This window comes from Triticum urartu, chromosome 7, assembly GCF_003073215.2.
Source record: "Triticum urartu cultivar G1812 chromosome 7, Tu2.1, whole genome shotgun sequence".
Lineage (NCBI taxonomy): Eukaryota > Viridiplantae > Streptophyta > Magnoliopsida > Poales > Poaceae > Triticum > Triticum urartu.
The window spans coordinates 20,289,301-20,307,847 of NC_053028.1; the positions used below are offsets into that span (position 1 = coordinate 20,289,301).

Genomic DNA, 18,547 nt, shown 5'->3' on the forward strand with positions numbered 1-18,547 from the left:
GGCCTCGGTTGCCCTGCCTCTGCATAGGGAACTCCGGATCTGGAGCGGCGCCTCCATTGGCAAGGCACGGACGGCTAGCAGCCATGCGGGCGGTGGATCTGGCATGCCGGGTGCGCGGGCGGCGGGATCCGGTGGTCGTTGGCGACCGGCGGCGGTTTCTGTGGTGGCCGGTGCGCGTGATCTGGCGCCTCCCCTCCTCCCCTGTTCGGCGTACGGGTCATCCTCGTCGGGCCGCGCTTTCTTGGGTCACCGGTTCTGTACAGGAGGCGCTGCTGGTGGCGGGGATCTAGTTCGGGCGAAATCCCTGGTCGGCCATGGCCGGCCGCATCGACGGCGACGCCTGAGGGCGCCGTTCCCCTGCTTGGAGGCGTCGGTGTGGACTGATCCCCTCACTTCCCATTCATTCCCCTAGGTCTCCCAGGCGAAAGCCCTAACTTTGTTGGGCGGCGACGGCGCTCACGATGCCTTTCCCTTCTTGAAGGCACCGCTTTGGAAACCTTGGGGCTGGGTGGCGCTTGTGGGTGGTGGGCCACGGCGGTGGTGGGCCACGGCGGTGGTGCGGCCCTATCCTAGCATGGATCTATGTCCGTTTCTTGGAGATGGACTCCCGTAGGTGGAGGTCATCGTTTGGTGTCATGGTGCCGTCGATGGCGGAGGTACCTGCCAAGGTTGGCACCTCAATTTGCTCTGAAGATGGACCAGTGGAAGATGGCGGCGACGACACATGTGAGTACGTCGGACCGGTTTGTGACCCGGACCCGGTATGTGGCTCGGTCAGGGCCTTCGACTTTAGATGTTAGGCTTAGGTGAGAGGTCTGGGCATTTGGCCCAGGTTTCATCATATGGATGGGAGTAGCGGCAGATGTTGCCAAATGACGGATTTAGGCATATTGTTGTACTACTTTGTAAGGTCCTCGAGAATAATCAATAAAATGGCCGCATGCATCTCCCAGATACAGAGGCTGGAGGTCATCCTCCTTTTAAAAAAAAAAAATTTGACTCCTTGTAGCATTACATATGTCTTCAATTTCGCAAACAGATTTTGATCTATTGAAATTCTCTTAATTTGACTAACTTCGATTAAGCTTTAATTTTCTTTGGAGTTAGTTTGAATCTAGCTTGAATATTTACGGTTAAAAATATTTCCATGCACACCGAATTGTTGGAAATTTCACTGAAATTCTGAATCTTAGGTGAAGAGCCTTAGCTCGATCCCTGTGTCAGTGGTTAAGTGTGCGTGCCGTCAATAACCTTTATTTGTGGCTTGATCAACATATTACTGTTAAAACGCAATACAGATTAGTATTTGAGGAACTTATTATTATACCCAGTTGTAGTGGAAAGAACTCTCCTAGTATTAATATACAACAACAACATAACACAACCCATGACTCATGCATATATTTTAGGAGGCGACTGATAAATACATAAATTGCAAGACCACAGATCGTCTACGCCTCATCTTCTTTTCAGTGATAGAGTAATGACAGAGTACTTGGTCTTCTCCTTGACAAGGTGCAAAGCGACGTTATATGCAAACTTCTTGAAGAGCTCATCGAGCACGGATTCTCCAAAATGGCTTGTAAACAGGGGCTCCATCACTGCTCTCAAGCAGTTTGCGACGTTAATCCCACTCTGGACACTGTCGTGCACATCATTGCCCTCCGAGTCGTCATAAGGATCCCAATTGGTTTCAAACAGTTTGATGTAAGTCAATTCAAACTGCTGGCTCTGGTCGACCACTGCCTTAACTTCATCCATCGATGGCCCATACACAGCTAGATTAAAGGAGTCCAGCTTTTCTTTCTCCACGAGCCCCTGTCGTAATTAGTATGCATTAATGAATAATTAGTTTCCTCAAATAATTATTAGAAGTATGATATATCATTGCGTACCTCCTCAACAAGAGATTGTACAGACTGTGAAAGTAACCCATATAAACGGTTGAGACTTGCTCTGTAGACATCATCGTGTTTCCTCCCAAGAAATGTGAGAACCATTTGTCCATTGGCAACTAGTTCTTCATGGCGCAGCTGGAGGAACAACAACATGTCCTTCTGAAACTGCTCTTTGTACATTTTCACCACACAGGGTGGGGTAGTCGCTCCAATGCCGATGTTTCCTTCATTGGGATATGATCTTTTCTTGCCCTCTAATCCATCAGGAAGCTGTGTATAACATGTAGCCTTTTTTCAGACATTCTGATACACATTGATATATTTTGGGCTGTCTACTTAGCTCCGTCAATTCAGCAAATTCTCACAATTAAATGGACCGATGTGGATGATTATAAAAATAAAGTTATGCAAGTAAGCTGTGTGTTGTTGGTGCTAGTACCCGAGATCGCCAATGCAGGCAGTATGATGAGTGAAAGAGATGAACACTCCGGCGAGGCAAAAGTCTTGTATAGTAGGAGCTGGGCAACCCAGCGATGTAGAAAGCAGGTATTGGCTCTCCCTTGTGATCCATATCAATCGAGTTGTTGAATCGTTGAAGTGATTGGAAGACATGGTTGAAGTCGTTGCCTGGTAAATCGTTGAGAAAGAACTGAAGCTCAATGGGATGGCGACTGAATTTCTCAAGGTGGTGGCTGACCGCTTCGATCACATTGGAGACAAAGAAGAGTGTGTTGTCACTTGAAGAGCAGCCTAAGTCAACAATTGTCATTGTTGGATGGAGGAGATCCACGCACATTTCCATCACAATCTTCTGGAGAACCGGCTTAGTCTGAACCAAAGCTTTTTCCTAAGATGAATGGAAGGGAATTCTTTATAAACTGCTGATGTAGAATCTACCCAGCGAATTAGGAGTAGAACGGCAGGTATGTCAAGGTTGTAGGCAATACCAATTGTGGATGCTAAAAGGATTGTATCGAACCTGAAGTCTTGAGTTCTTGAAGTAGCTGGTCTCTTCTTCTCCTTTGGTCATATGGAGGTCATGTTCCATCTTCATGGCTACTAAGAAAGTAAGAAGTAAGAACTCGAGGCACAAGTTGATTTTTCTGCTTTGTGTACGAGAGAACTGAAGAATGCACGGGTCAGTGCCATATAACCTTGTTGAATATATAGGGAGAGCATGAGTGATATTTGCTGAAGGTCCCTCTTTCTTCAGTATTTCACATAGATCTGTCTACTTCTTACATTATTTCCCTATATGCATACAGTACAGTTGTTAGAGCGTCCCCAAGGCCCATTCCCCATTTTCCTACCATGTTTATCCATCAAATTTTTCCATATAGGAATTTCTGGACAAATGTACCATGGTACCCAAGGGGGATACACCATTTCTCCACCTCAAATGTCCATACATTTCATCGAACAATTGATGTGCGGAGCTGCGGCAGCGGCCTGGAGAAGCTGCTGCACACGTTCACATCAACCATGACGAGAAATTGTCTCCAGGCTAGCGGGGAGGGCGGCGGCTTGTCGGGAAGGAGGGTGGGGATGGCTCCGGCAGCCAACCTGGCTCAGTACTGACAGTCTGACACAACACAGCAGCAATGAGCACCCACATGGTGAACACGAGGACCGAGCTCATGGTGTAGAGGACCAGCCTGAGCTCGCACCCAGCATCGTGGGGAGAGAGAGTGAGGCAGAGCAGGGCTCCTGCTATGTGTGTCCACGCTCGAAACAAAGTTGTAAAAATCGAACTGGACCGGAGGTGCGACATGAAAAACTAAGAACCGGCAGGATGCACTATTTTTTAAGGTTTCCCAGCTTTTTAGTAAAGAAATCACAAAAATGTTTGAGAAAAGGTGTATCACAAGGGATATGACACCTACCGTTGAGGCAAGCCATGCTAAAGGCCCAATAAACAACTAACGATGGGTGGCTCGGGCGTGCTTCCCCTCTCATAGGGGTGACGTCTCGATCTAGGGATTTGACCTCGTCGCGCTCATCATGGCGGCCTCGTGGTGGCACGGATGAGTTGTCAAAAAAAAGTTTTGCGTCTTAGTGTCAACGACGGCGGCGCCCGTGGGTGGCATGCTTTTTCTGAAGGCGTCGCCGTGGTTATACTCTTTGTGTCATGGTTCCAGGTGAAGACCTTTGACTGTTGCAGACTCAACAACAGCGACACTATTTGCGCCGTTCTCCCTCCTGAGGGTGTTGTCGTGGAGCATAGGTGTATTAGGTTGTAGAGTAGCGGTGTGTTCATGTATCGATTATCTTGGTAGCGTAGACGCGTGTGTTTTGTGTGTACCGATTATCTTGGGATCGGCTTTCTAAGAAGACTACATCACAATCTTGTATCGTTATGTCGTGTACTTCTTATGTTGTTGCTTTATATGTAAAGCGGCACGAAAGCCTGTTGAGAGAGAAAAAGAAATTGCACTTTATGATTTATTAATGATTTATATTCAATATTAAGTGTATTCATTTGATCTAACATCACATATTTGAAAATTCATCTTAAATATTTCAGTTTTTTGTCGCAAATGAATCGATGAACCGATGGTCTGGCTAGCAAAAACTTCAACCGCCAGCCAGACCGGTTTGATTTGTTAAACTATGGTTCAAACAGAGCTGGCCAAATGGGTCGTATTTTGTGGGTCGGCACGTTCGCACGTGTGCCTGACACTGTACTAAACGGGTCATGCCTAGACCGTGGCACGCTATGTGACATGCTCGTCAGTCGGGGTGAGGCTTGCTGCCGGCACGACACGGTTATTTTTTTTCTGATTGCTTTTACCAGGTTATTGGCCAAAAAGCATGCGAGCAAGCCAAGGCACATGTCATGCAGGGCCGGCTCATTCAGTTAACTAGACAATACACCGCGCGTTGCAGCAGGATGATAGTGTTATAAAAAAATTGAAAATGAGTGGTACACGGTAAGGAGAAAAGGAGTAAGAAAATAAAAATAAGAAATGATTTACAGCAGAAGATGGCTCGGACTTAATGTGCAACTCTGAAATCAACTTTCTTAGTACGATCAGTTCTCTAACCAAATCTGATATGTTGCTAATAAAAAAAGTAGCAATTAATACTGCAATACAAATTACATGTCTGCACCTTGAATGAACTCCCGGAGCTTATCTTTCTCGGATATGTGACTTCGCTGAACTTACATAGTGCTATATGTATGTATAGCCTCTGGATCGTAAAATATACGTCTTGGCGGTTTACACCAAAAGCAGTGCAAAGGAAGCACGAGATTTAAGAGCCATACCTGATGCGGAGCATCCCAAGGTCATCCCCATGGACCTAATTCGTCTCCCCAAGTGCCAAGTGGATCGATGACACATGCAAGTGCAAGAGCTCTCGAGTCCGAGGTGACATCTCTCCTCGCAAGTGCCTTTCGAATCACACGAGACATGGTTACTACCTCAACCGGAGACACTTTGCATATTCAGGTACCAAGAAACTAGCCATGGACACAAGGAGCAAGGTCGAACGAATGACGTGAAGATGGAGGATGATCCGGACCAAGTCCCGGATGATCCGGACCCCGGCCCCAGATGATCCGGCTACCGCGTACCAAGAGTGCAGCAGCCCTCCGGACAAAGTCAGATCATCTGGACTAGCTCAGACATCCGGCAACCGACCCGGACATCCGTACCCCCTGCAGCCGCCATGTCCGGATCAGCCGGACCCCTGAAGCCCGGATCATCCGGACCCTGCCTGCATGCATGACTTGGGCCGAGGCCCATGTACCTGTATCTCCCCCTAAACTATATATACTTCAGCTCTGCCCACGTTTTTGTGTTAGCATTGTGATAGCTCGAGATTGAGATAGAGCTTTGCTCATCCACTTACCCCTACTCCTATGGAGACCAAGAATTCCTAGGAGAAGATCCCCCAATTGGATTCAAGACCCCCTTGTGGGAAGATCCTCCAAGGATTCAAGACCTCTTTCCTTCAAGGATTGGGATAAACTAGTTCCCCCTTTGTACCCCACTTTGTTGACTTTGGATATTGTATTTCCCCTTTATGTGTGTGGATTTAGCACATGTGAGATTGGATCTTGTTGATTTGAGTGTTTTCCTCTCTTGTGTTCATTGTGTTCTTCGGGAAATCCCCTCCATTTCGTGAAAGATCGGCAATTAGTGTTCCACCTTACATCAATACCTGAAGGTTTTTCTCCCTTTTACAACAACTGGATGTGCTGTAATTGAATCAACAGATGTTGTGAGGAGTAGGTGGAGCATGCTGGCGGAGGCCAACCAGGTATCCTAGCGCTATGACGCAATGCAATGACTTGCTCGGGTGGCGGATCAAAATCAGACTAATGATGAGTTGTAGAGAAACAGTAAGAGATGTGGGACGCGCACATGCCTGACCCTGCTGGGCTACATGACATTGCGGGAGAAGGCAGGCAAGATGGCCTGATCAAGGTGGCTTCATAGTGTTGCCTGCGGCAACATCCTCAGCAACAGTGCACCCCGTGACCGTGGTGCCCCCGTCCGATTTGGCTGGCATGGTCGATGACATGTAGTACTTCGCCCTCTCGTCCCGCCTCTCTGTTGTCCCTATCTCAACACCGACACTGTCCACGGCCACAACAAAATCAGTGCCATCGTCTTCCCGCACCAATGTCAGCGTCTAAACCAGTTGATATGTACAGTCGTACAGTACCCATATTGGTCTGGGTTTTGTGGGAGATCAAGCAAGGGGAGGAAAAATCATGAATCCTCGTAATGTGATCAGGTTGTTGCTATTTATAAGAAGAACTCATATGAGAAGAACATGTTATGTGGGAATGAAGCGATGCGTTCAGTTCTTACTCCTAGACTTGTTTCGTGGAGAAGTTGGATATAAATGAGATATTGGGGATGTGAACAGCCAACCGTTTCTGCTGCTTATTTTTGCATGGACAAGATAATGGAATCACTTAGTAAAGTCAAGCAAAAAAAATTTGATGGCATGACATCAGGGTAGAGCAGGGAAATTTGATAGTTTAAGTACATGCTTGCTGATATGGCATGATAGCTGAGTTAGCATATGTGCATGTCAAGATAAACAGAATAGTGGCGATGATTCTCTCCCCACGTGTTATTGCGGTAGCTTTGTCAAAAAATGTGTTTGTAGCTGCTGAAAACAACTAAATCTTATGAAAATAAAGTATAAGCTTGAAAATATATAGAAGAAAGTGTCTAAAAATAAAACAAAAACTTTTGAATTATAGTTAAAAATATCATTTTGAACAAAAATGTGAAGGATGACTAACATGAATATATGATGTGGCAGCATTTACATGCATAGACTAATGCAAAAATGATTATAATTTATAAGTTAAATGCATGACCCGCTTATGTGGCAGATTTTGCATGGCTTAGTGGGAGAGAAGACATAATATATTGCTTAATGGGGAGGTGGATATTTTGCATGTTGAAAGAATTGGAACCAACTTCTTAAGAATGTGAATATTAAGTTAAATGCATGACTTGCTTACGTGACATATTGTGCATGGCCTATTGGGAGAGAAGAATTAAATGCATTTCTTAGGCTGGTCATAGCGGGGAGTAACTTAGACTAATGTCATGCATATGACACTAGTCTAAGTTACTACTTTCATAATGCAAAGTAACATAATACTAGTATCGTAGATGGCTTCATTTATTAGCTTGTAGACTCATCTTGTCTTGAAAAGCGCTATGTTACAGTAATATATTATGTTACCACCTCTCATTAATTACTTGTCATGTAAGCAGAATTTTATCGAAGTGCACTATGTTACTAGCTAAGTTACTCCAACTATGACTAGGCTTAGTGGGAAGTTGACGTGGACACTTTGCAGGTTGAGATAATTGGGACCAACTTCTTAGAGCATCTCCACCCACGCCGCCAGGAACGCCCCCAGGCCACTTTTTTAGCACCGGCAGCAAAAAATCCTCCCACTCACGCCCCCAAGTCCTCGTTTTTCGCCGGATTGAAGACAATACAACGCCGGCGACCGCAGCCCACACCCAGCCTACCGGGGGGCGCTTGGGACCGCCGGCACTCCCTTTCGCATGCCGAAACCCCACAGGTCAGCCTCTCTTCCCTCTCTCTCTCCCCGCTCGCCCACATGCAAAAGGAATCTCGCCCACTTTTCCTCGCTTCTCTCCCCGCTCGCCGCCCGCCTCCTCGCCGCACTGCCTCACGCCGCCCGCCTCCTCGCCGCTCCGGCCGCCAGAATCGCCTCGCCGAGCCCCAGGAAGTGGAGGAGGAGGATGAGCGGGGAGAAGCAGACGTGGCGGCCGGCCACGTGGAGCGCGTCGGAGCCGGTGTGCTTGGCTCCGTTGGCGAGGAGGAGCTCCGCGAGGTCGAGCAACGTGCTCCCGGACTCGTCCTCAGCGTGGGGCGTGGCGTGCCGGGCGCCCCCCTTCCTCCTCCTCCTCCCTCCTCTCCGTCCTCGTCGACGCCGGCCATGGAGGGCGCGCGCGGCAAGGCGCGGGCGGGCACGGGCACGGCCAGGCGCCCCCTTCCTCCTCCTCCCTCCTCTCCCTCCTCGTCGGCGCCGGCCATGGAGGGCGCGCGCGGCCAGGCGCCCCCCTTCCTCCTCCTTCCTCCTCCTCCCTCCTCTCCTCGCTCCTCGACCTCGCGGGCGGTGTGGCTGCTGCACATGCCGTGGCGGGGCTCGCGCTCGCGCGGCCGTGGCAGAGCTCGCGCTCGCGTGGAGGAGGGAGCTTGATGGAGGGATGGTGGTACGCGGCTGCGAGGCCCGTGCCAAGGAGCGTGCGGCGGACGATGGCGGGCGTCCTTGATGGTGCTGGAGACGGTGTCGAGCTGCAGTGCCGCCACACGTCCTCGGAATGCGTCTTGGGTGGGGGGACGGCTGGGAAATTTTGCCTCCCATAGCCAGAAATTCCGCCGGCGCGATCCCAAGCGGCGAAAAAAAGACCTCCTGAGGGCGCCAACGAGTGGAGATGCTCTTAAGAATGTAAGATGTGTTGTGCCCATCCCAAAGACGAGGCCTACATGCTGGCACGGCATGGCCCACTTATAATTTTTTTACGGGTTGCCCGCTTATAAATGGGCATCCGCGTGTCATGTCGTGCCAGGCCCTCTAACAAGTGTGTCGGGCCGTGTCCGAGCCGGCTGGTTGGCCACCTCTATGTACAAATGAGGGAACCACATGACTGGATAATTAAATGGAAAATGACTTGGGAACTTTATGCCGTTCCCCAAATAGACAAATTAGGGGAGTAAAGAGGGGGCGGGCGCGGGGGGGGGGGGGGGGGGGGGGGGGGGGGGGGGCAGTGGGTTGTTCTTTGTGCATGGTAAAGTTTTCTTGCAAAAACATCTCATGTCCTCCTGAAGACGTATAGAAGTATATACTCGATACTAGTTAGAAACTATTTTATTACTTGAGAAAGTGAAAGTAGATATAGGAACTGTGGTTTGTTAAAATCTATAAGGTGTATATAAGTGCAGAAACATTCTTGTTCTTTCTTTTTCTTTTTAGTGAAGACAAGTGGTACATGTGAAACTCTCACAAGCACTCACGTTCCATCACACGAAAAAAATTAAGAGATGGTAAAATAGAACTATCTATATCCTCCCACAACAATCTGAGCTCGTGAGCCGTTGCATTCAACACAAGTTATATTTAGGGCATTAAAACTGGAAATCATATAAGTTTTCTCATGCATCGATACTCCGAAGCCACTTGATTTCGATTCATGGTATTTATAATTGTTGGTTACTGAAAGAATATAAATGTACCCCGCAAAAAAAGAATATAAATGTGTGGATAAGAAAGATTTATTTTTTCTAATATTATGGATGCAAACTTTGTTGTGTAGCTTACAAACTAATGTAATTTTGAATAGAGTTTGATCGAAAAACACATCTAATGTATAATACAACAACAGATCAAGGATCTCTAGTAGTGTATCCCGCAAAAAAAAAGTATGTTACGGATTACTATATGTCAGTGTCCTATGAATTGAGATGTGAGATATGTTTAAACAATAAATTTGTCTTTCACATTAAGCTAGTAATCCATCTGGTCGCTTGAACTGTACTTCGTGTCACCATGTGGTACTCTGCCATACTCTGCGATTTTTGTGCTTGAATTACATCTCCGTCGTCACAACTGAAAATTTGGTCCTTGTGTGAATCACATGAAACCATTCAGGAGTACACGGGCACAATAGCATTGGACTGAGACGTGACTGAACCGTCTTTGGTGTTACTCGAGTGATGAAATCTACAGCACCATTGTGTACAGGATTGAACTATCTGTCATGTTGTCTCTGCTCGGAAAGTAACAAGAGTCACGACTTGTTCGGTTCTTGTTAGCTTCACCGTTTGTCTGTGGAATATGCCTCTGTATATGCCTTCAAATCGAATTTCCAATACATCCCATTCCCTGCTGGTTCATGCTATGTGACCGCCCATGCAATTCACCCTGCTTGTCATTGTTGCTCTCCTTCCACACTTTGACATTCTCCTCTAACACTCCCACGGACTATATGTGATCCCATTACATGTGGAATAAGCTAGTTATTTATAGGAGGCCTGCTAGTTACCAACGATATGTGTGGCTAGTAGATATATAATCATTGCTTCACCAAACATCACATGCCAACTTTTTTGGTCGCTTAATTCTACTATGAATGGTGTAGTGATAAACATTTGTAACACCACTGGCATATCTAAGTAGAAGCAACTCTAAGCGGAATGTTGCTACTAAACCATGAAAAAAGAGCCATTCCAAACTCAAGTTATTATATGGTTGTAGTGCTACCACTACTTTAGGTGCTACCATACTACCAATACACCACGACACCTCTAGAAAACTACAATTTTTGTATGCACATCTGAGGTACCAAGTGCACAACAAAGAGCATGCCACTGCCACCAAAGTCCATGCCAAAGACGCGACCTTTGTTTACGAGCAAGAATTTCAGGCACCCCAGGTGACGCACACCTTTATTAAAAAATGTATTTTATAGAAAATTTCAGAGTTGGGATCAATTCTTAAGGTGAGTTTGAGAGTGATGACATAGGCTCCTTCAAATACCCGACAACCATGGATGGACCCACCCCCGGGAATAGCAAAAATTAATGTCGATGGAGCAATGAAGGTGTGGGAAGGAATAAATCACGATGGCATTAATCTGCTGAGATGAGCCGGGGCATTATCTGGGATGATCTTCGATCAACTTGCGTGGAGTGTGTGATGTTCCATCCCTCGAGGCATTGGCCTTGGAAGATGACATGATAGATGCTTACAAAAATCCTAATTTCCTCAGATTGCAAGTCAGTGGTGAATGACGTTTGTTGTAACACTGGTGGAAAACATGGTGCTATTATCAAGGAAATCGAGGAGCACGTGAGAGATTTTAATGCTTGTAATTTTATTTTTGAGAGTGGAAGTAGAAATTTTGAAGCAGACATTTTACCTAAAAACTTTATCTTTGGCGTTGGGTAGGCATGGTTGGCTACTGCAGAAGCATGACATTGTATCAGTTCCGATGGACCTTCGTAATCAATAAAGGAACGCCTATTCCCCTCACACACACACACACACACACACACACACACACACACACACACACACACACACACACACACACACACACACCATGGAAGTAATATGGTACTCTTGCCGGAAAGCCATTTACGAGCATAAATTTCAAGTGCACCAGGTGACGCACACCTTTATTCAAAATTTTATTTCAGAGTTGGGATCAATTCCTAAGGTGAGTCCGAGAGTGGTGACACAGGGTCCTTCAAACAGCCGACAACTTTGGATCAGCCCACCCCCGCGAATAGAAAATTTTGATGTCGATAGAGCACTGAAGGTGCGGGAAGGAATAGGCGTGGGGGCAGTAATCTGCCGAGATGAACAGGGGCATTATCTGGGATCATCTTCGATCACCCTGCGTGGACTATGTGATGTTCCATCCCTCGAGGCATTGGCCTGTAGGGAGGCGTTGGCTTTGGCAGATGACCTGATGCTTGCAAGAAGATCCTAATTTCCTCATATTGCAAGTACCTAATTTCCTGGGATTGCAGGTCAGTGGTGAATGCCATTTGTTGTGACACGGGCAGAAAACATGTTGCTATCATCAAGTAAATCAAGGAGCGCACGGGAGATTTTGAAGCTTGTAATTTTATTTTTGAGAGTAGAAGTAGAAAATTTGAAGCAGATATTTTAGCTGAATTTTCGTTATGTTTGGTGTTGGGTAGGCATGTTTGGTTGCTGCAGGCACATGACATTGTATCGGTTCCTATGGACCTTCGTAATCAACAAAGCAAAGCCTATTCTCTCTCTCTCTCTCTCTCTCTCTCTCTCTCTCTCTCTCTCTCTCTCTCTCTCTCGCACACACACACACGCGCGCAAAAGAAATATAGGTCGCAAATCGTTTCGTGTGCTAGACGCCCCCTGCTATGATCAACGCGACGCCTTATGCCTGTCGCCGCACAGACGATCAGTGATGAGGCAAGTAACTGACATGGTTAGTTGGTCCCAACATTAGATTAGTTTATGCCTTTAAAACTAAATACGTAGAATTGTAGAATCTAGAAATATCAACAATTAACTTGCAAGAGATCTTTAGAACGGCAGCTCGTAAGTTTTTGAAGGAATTAGGAGCCAAAATTATTGAGGATTTTGATCTCTGTATTGTGAAGCTCATTTTAAATTAATAATTGTGTAAATTTTATTCGTAGAGCTCAACAATGAAAATATTCTAACTATATAGAGTTTAATATGCGGCGTCCCATCTAAGAATTTGATGTTTCTAGTTCTTTTCCCCCTTGTTATTTCCAATTCCTAGCTCCTTCCGTGGACAAGGATATGTGGTTTGAGTTACACCATTGGAGCCATGAGGGTGTTGAAATGGACCTTGGTGTATTCGTGGCCCCATACCTATGGAGGCAAAATAGTAGTACATATGAACTAAATTATAAGACAGGAAGTAGGCTGAGAGCTATGAAAAAAACGTGGCAGTGCACATGGAGATCGATGTTTTCTTTTGCGGGGTGAAAGAGCTTTATTCCATTGTCACAGGGTTACAATCTCGAGCCAGCTCCTCCTCACAACACGGAGGACTCGAATTCAACCATACCACAGTACACCACTCGGTAGGGCTATAGTGTGCCAAAAGATGTGCTACCCTGTTTTGTACTCTACTAATTTTTATAGGAACAAAAACCCTATCAACCAAAATTGCTTTGATCTCTGCATCTAAATGACCATATGCAGACTTAGAAAGAGTGTCGCCCGAGAGGATAGCCAACGAGTTTATAGAATCCGATTGAACGATCACCGGTTTGTCAGAATGTTGACTGGCCAGTGCCAGTCCTTGCATAAGAGCATGGATCTCCGACTCCAGTGCATCATTACAATTGAATATATACCTGTACGCCACAAAAATCACAGCTCCATAGTCGTTCCGCAAAACCATCCTAGCCGATGCACGTCCATCCTGTTCAGAGTACGAACCATCTACTGAAAGAGCAACCCAACCTTTAGGTGAGTGAGGCCACGGCTCGTGAATTTGTAAACACTGTATGTTCTCTGTACGATGTATGTCGCCTAGTGGCATCTTTCCTTTGATGATCTCATCCACACTATACATCCTGACCAAAGTGATGGTCAACAGTCACATCCACGGGGGTCTCACTCTTGCCATGTGCAAAATCATTAAGTAACTGCCATATGCGCCAAGTAGTCATAATCACCATATCCCTTGTTTGAGCTGAACACTTTGAAAGAAGCTGTAGTAGCCAATCTTGACCAGAATCAATAAGTGCAGACTCATGAGGGAACGACCAGATTTTGCGCAGGCCGTCCCATACTTCCCTTGCATGAGGGCATGTAATAAGTGCATGAAAGCTGCTTTCACTCTCTGTTCCACACATTGGGCAGGTACTCCGAGTTGGAATGTGACGACGTACTTTGCCCAAATTTGTAGCCACAAGGCGCCAGTTGATGTCTTCCATGCCATGATGCGCATCTTAAGTGGTACATGCGACTTCCAAATCAAACTCCAGATCGACCGGTCACCTTTCGGCCTAGTACTACTAGCACCTCCCGCATGAGCCAGTTCATGAGCTTCCACAGCTAGCTTATAGGCGGATTTGACAGTAAAGATACCATGCAACTCGGGATACCGGCCAATGAAATATTGCCTTCTTCTTGGGGAAGTACGAATTTTAAGAATTCCAGCAACATCCATTGGCCAAAAATGCTCCTCAAGTCGGTTCAACACCCAAGCTCCGTTAATATCCAAAAAATCAGAGACACGGTTGTATCGACAATTTCTTTTGGGAGTAATAGGGCGAAAATCATACCGTTGAGGGATCCAAGGGTCTCTCCAAGTTCTTACCGAAACACCATCTCCAATTCTCCAAATTATACCTTTCTTTGGCAACTCCAGTCCATGTGCTATACCCTTCCAGATGGCCGAAGATCTTCCGGTAAACACTGTATCAATAATATTGCCATCGGGGAAATATCTTGCTTTTAATAATCGAGCACACAAACTGTCAGGAGACTCAATTAGCCTCCATGCTTGTTTTGCAAGAAGTGCTTGGTTGAAAGCTAGCATGTCCCGGAAACCCATACCTCCCTTATTTTTCGGCAACCTCATCTTGTCCCAGCTCAACCAAGCCATCTTCCTCCTATCCTTCTCCACTCCCCACCGGTACTGCCTCATTAACTTAGTGAGATCATCATAGACCGAATCAGGCAAACGAAAGACACTCATAATATAAGCAGGAATAGCCTGGGTTATTGACTTGATTGAGATCTCTTTGTTACCAAATAGACATAAACTGCTCACTCCAATCCACAAGTCGCTTCTTCAACCTTTCCTGTGTAGTTTCAAACCTTCCCTTGTGCATTCTCCCCTCTGGTACTGGCAACCCCAAGTATTTGGCCTCAAAAACTTTACTAGAAATATCCAAGATCAGTTTCACTTGCACAGATACCACCTCACTACAGGTACTAGAAAAAAGGATGGAACACTTCGAAGGGTTTATAAGTTGACCCGTAGCTCGTGCATAACTACTCAACAAACCTTTTACAATTGTTGCCTGCTGCTCTGAGGCTTGGAAGAACAATAATGAATCATCCGCAAATAGCAAGTGAGAGATTGTCGGTGCCCGGCGACATATCTTAACTCCTTCCAGGCCCTCCTCCGAAATAGCTTTGTTCACCAACCTAGAAAGTGCGTCAGCAACAAAGAGAAATAAAAACGGAGACAATGGATCACCTTGTCTGGGTCCATGAGAAGGGGTAAAAGACTCCAGTAATTTTCCATTAAGCTTCATGGAATATTTAACCGAGGACACACATGCCATAATCCACGAGATCCACTTCTGTGAGAAACCCCATTTACCTAGGGCCTTCTCCAAGAACAGCCAGTCCACCCGGTCATAGGCCTTAGAAAGGTCCAGTTTGTAAGCGCAACAAGCCGGTACAGAGGCTCCAACATACTGAATATAATCCAAGCATTCAAAAGCCATAATAGAGTTATCTGTGATGAGCCTCCCTTGAATAAACGCACTCTGGTTTTCGGTTATAAGATCAGATAAAATAGGGCATAACCTATTAACCATACATTTGGAGACAATTTTATAAATCACATTGCATAAACTTATTGGTCTAAAATCCTTCTGTTCCTTAGGGAACTGTACTTTAGGAATCAAGACAATTGCAGTGTCATTGACACCCTCAGGCATGATACCAGTAGTGAAAAACTCCAGTACACCTGCTATAATTGATTTCTTCAACACTCCCCAATTGCTTTGATAAAAACGAGTAGGAAATCCATCTGTCCCTAGGGCTTTTATTGGCCCAATCTGAAAGAGTGCATCTGATATCTCCTTCTCAGAAAAAGAAGCACATAAACTATCATTCATTTGAGCAGTAACTTTTTCTTCTATGCACCCGAAAACATCATCCGGAGATAGAATCGGGTCCTTAGTGTATACCTCCTGGAAGTAGGACCTCGTCATCAACTCCATCTCCGAGGATGAGATGCACCAGGTACCATCAAGTTTACGAAGATGCTGAATGTAATTGCGCCTTGCTCGCCACATAGCCCTACGGTGCAGATATTCAGTATTCCTCTCACCTTCCTTTAACCAAGTAATTCTAGAACGCTGCAACCATAACATTTCTTCTCTGTAGAGAAGTTCATCTAGCTCATTCATTTTCTCCTTAATTAATGCCCTGTCAGCAACACCCTGTTGCAAATCTGCTAGTTGGGTTCGCAGATTTTCAATGTCTCGAAGAACATGTCCAAAGGTTTTGTTGCTCCACTCCTTCAAATTCCTCATTAGATCCTTTAGTGAGTGCGCCACTGAACCCAAGTTCCCGTGCGGCCTTTGTTTGTCCCATGAATTGGCGATCACCCCCGGAAGGGAGGGATCCCTTTCCCACATAATTTCGTATCTTGATGCACCCCTCCTTTTCCGATCAATATCCATGGGAACCATCTCCAGAACGACTGGACAGTAGTCCGAGCATGACGATGCCAAGTGAACCACCCTGGAAGCGGGGAAAAGGTCTCTCCAATGTTCATCAGCGCACACGCAGTCTAACCGGACCCGAACATTATTATTTCCATACTGGCCATTGTCGTATGTGAAAGGAACACCCGAGAAACCCAGGTCTTCCAACTCACACAATATTAAGCAGTCTCGAAATGCAGCCATTTGAGATTCAGATCGCAACGTTCTGGACATATGCTCATGTTGCCACAAGTCTTCGTTGAAATCACCACACACATAAGCCATGGTTCCTGCAAGACCCCTCTCAAGTGTGTCAGATGATCCCACATACTGTGCCTATTCTCCACCCTTGGTTCGCCATACACAAAAGTCATACGCCACCTCTTATCAGAACTTTTGTCCTCCACCATAACATCAATATATCTTTGACATGCATCCAGAACAGTGACCAACAAAGCTTCATCCTAGTAAAGTGCAATACCACCACTCAGTCCTGAACTACACACTCCATAGAAACCCTTCAGCCCAAATCTCCATCTTAACTTCTCCATCTTCACACTAGCTTGCCTAGTTTCACACAGAAAGACAAGCTTGGGGATGTTGGTTTTAGCGAAGGCCAACACCTCACGAACTGTCCGGCGGTTCCCCGCCCCCCGGCAGTTCCAAATCAGGGCATTCATTGTTCCCGGCACGCCTCCTCGCGAGAGCCCGCCGAATTATTGGTATCGTCGAGAAAATTCACACTAGTTTTTGCTCTTTTACTTTCCGAGCTGGACGTAGGAGATGGCACAAGATCATCCTCACCATTACCTGCTGTTATTGCTAGCACTGGAACACTCTGATTCCTTTGATCAGTCCCATTCTCGCCTTCCAAAAGCAGACGCTTCCTTACACCTTTGTCCTCATCCATACTCACCTTATTTAAGTCAATAGCATCCTGATCAACTAGCCCGTTAACAGCATGGAGATTCTTAATTGGGGTAGTCCTAGTATCATGTAGTTCCTCACTGCCATTAGCAGCAGATGTAGCCGCAGCAGTACTTCCAGTCCCACGATTCTCAGCCCTGTACATATTAGGTGGATCCGCATATAACTAGTCACCAAATTTCAGATCCTTTGCAGTGTATACACCTGAGCCACACTCCTTAAACTCATGACCAATTCTCCCACAAAACTTACAAAAGCGAGCAAGTTTCTCACAATGTCCTTGCTACAATATCCTTCCGGCAGTTTATGAATCTGTAGCCATATCGGCATATGAACCAGCTGCATGTCCTCAACTCGACTGAAACCATCGTAAGGATGCAGCAGCACCGCCCAAAATCTGAACAACCACGGTCCTTGGTACATAATTCGTTCCCAGTCGCCTAGACAAGATGCCTGCACGACGAACAGGTTGGCCCCCTTGGGCTTGAATTTCACTGGTTGCGTCGGGTTCCACGCTGCCATCATGTCTTTGAAGAACGCCGCTTGGCTGAAGGTCTTGTCGGTATGGACACGAGCAAGAGCCATCCACCTAACGCGTTCATTGATCTCTGGGATCTCCTCGTCAATTACCAGATCATTGAAAACTTCGTTTTCAAGGTCAAGTTGCCCAAAAAATTCATCCAGATCACCTACTCGATCTGCCCGCGACCCGCCACTCGTTGCCGGGCATGCATCCGAGGGAGAGGCCATCACCGTTCCCGTCAAGGGAAACCCACTCACGATCTCTGATGGATTGGTGGAACTCAGGGCGATTTGGAATGTTGTCTGCAAGCATAGGATCAAAATACATTGCAAGACAAAAAACTCTACGTACACAATAAACCAAAAATTATTAAGCATAGAAAACACTATATTGGAGGATAAGAAAAATATGTATACAACACACCATATCCATTTAGCATTGAGCCCGCTACAATACAAAATAAAAAAAATATAGTTACGCAATAAATCATCTACATATTAATAAGATTCCAATCAATTCATTTGACATGGATGGTCAATTTTTGGATGAAAAAATTGCAGACTCGCATGTCAGTAGCATGATTAGTTTTCATGTCATTAGTGTTTGTTTGAGAACGAAACTACAACATATATAACTCTTTTGATTAAAGTTCAATCCATATATCCGTTCGAGTGACGTCCAAATTGTACTCGTAAATTGATGG

At 45.9% G+C, this 18,547-nt stretch overlaps 1 protein-coding gene across 1 annotated transcript; it reads right to left on the reverse strand.

Annotated features, from left to right (window-relative positions):
- Nucleotides 1-1,287: 1,287 nt before the first annotated feature.
- LOC125522501 (anthranilate O-methyltransferase 1-like) lies at nt 1,288-4,109 on the reverse strand. The gene is made up of 4 exons (XM_048687559.1): nt 2,878-4,109; nt 2,338-2,745; nt 1,896-2,168; nt 1,288-1,818 (listed from the first exon to the last, which is right to left on the reverse strand). Exons 1-4 carry the CDS (start codon nt 2,950-2,952, stop codon nt 1,459-1,461), a joined length of 1,116 nt encoding a protein of 371 aa, XP_048543516.1. The 5' UTR covers nt 2,953-4,109; the 3' UTR covers nt 1,288-1,458.
- Nucleotides 4,110-18,547: the final 14,438 nt, after the last annotated feature.

Bases quoted from the DNA above. Each gene is read 5' to 3' on its own strand.
- LOC125522501 (XM_048687559.1), bottom strand. From the start codon at position 2,952: ATGAAGATGGAACATGACCTCCATATGACCAAAGGAGAAGAAGAGACC. The intron at 2,169-2,337 runs GTACTAGCACCA...TGTTATACACAG, and splicing joins GCCTGCATTGGCGATCTCGG to CTTCCTGATGGATTAGAGGG. The intron at 1,819-1,895 runs GTACGCAATGAT...TAATTACGACAG, and splicing joins TACAATCTCTTGTTGAGGAG to GGGCTCGTGGAGAAAGAAAA.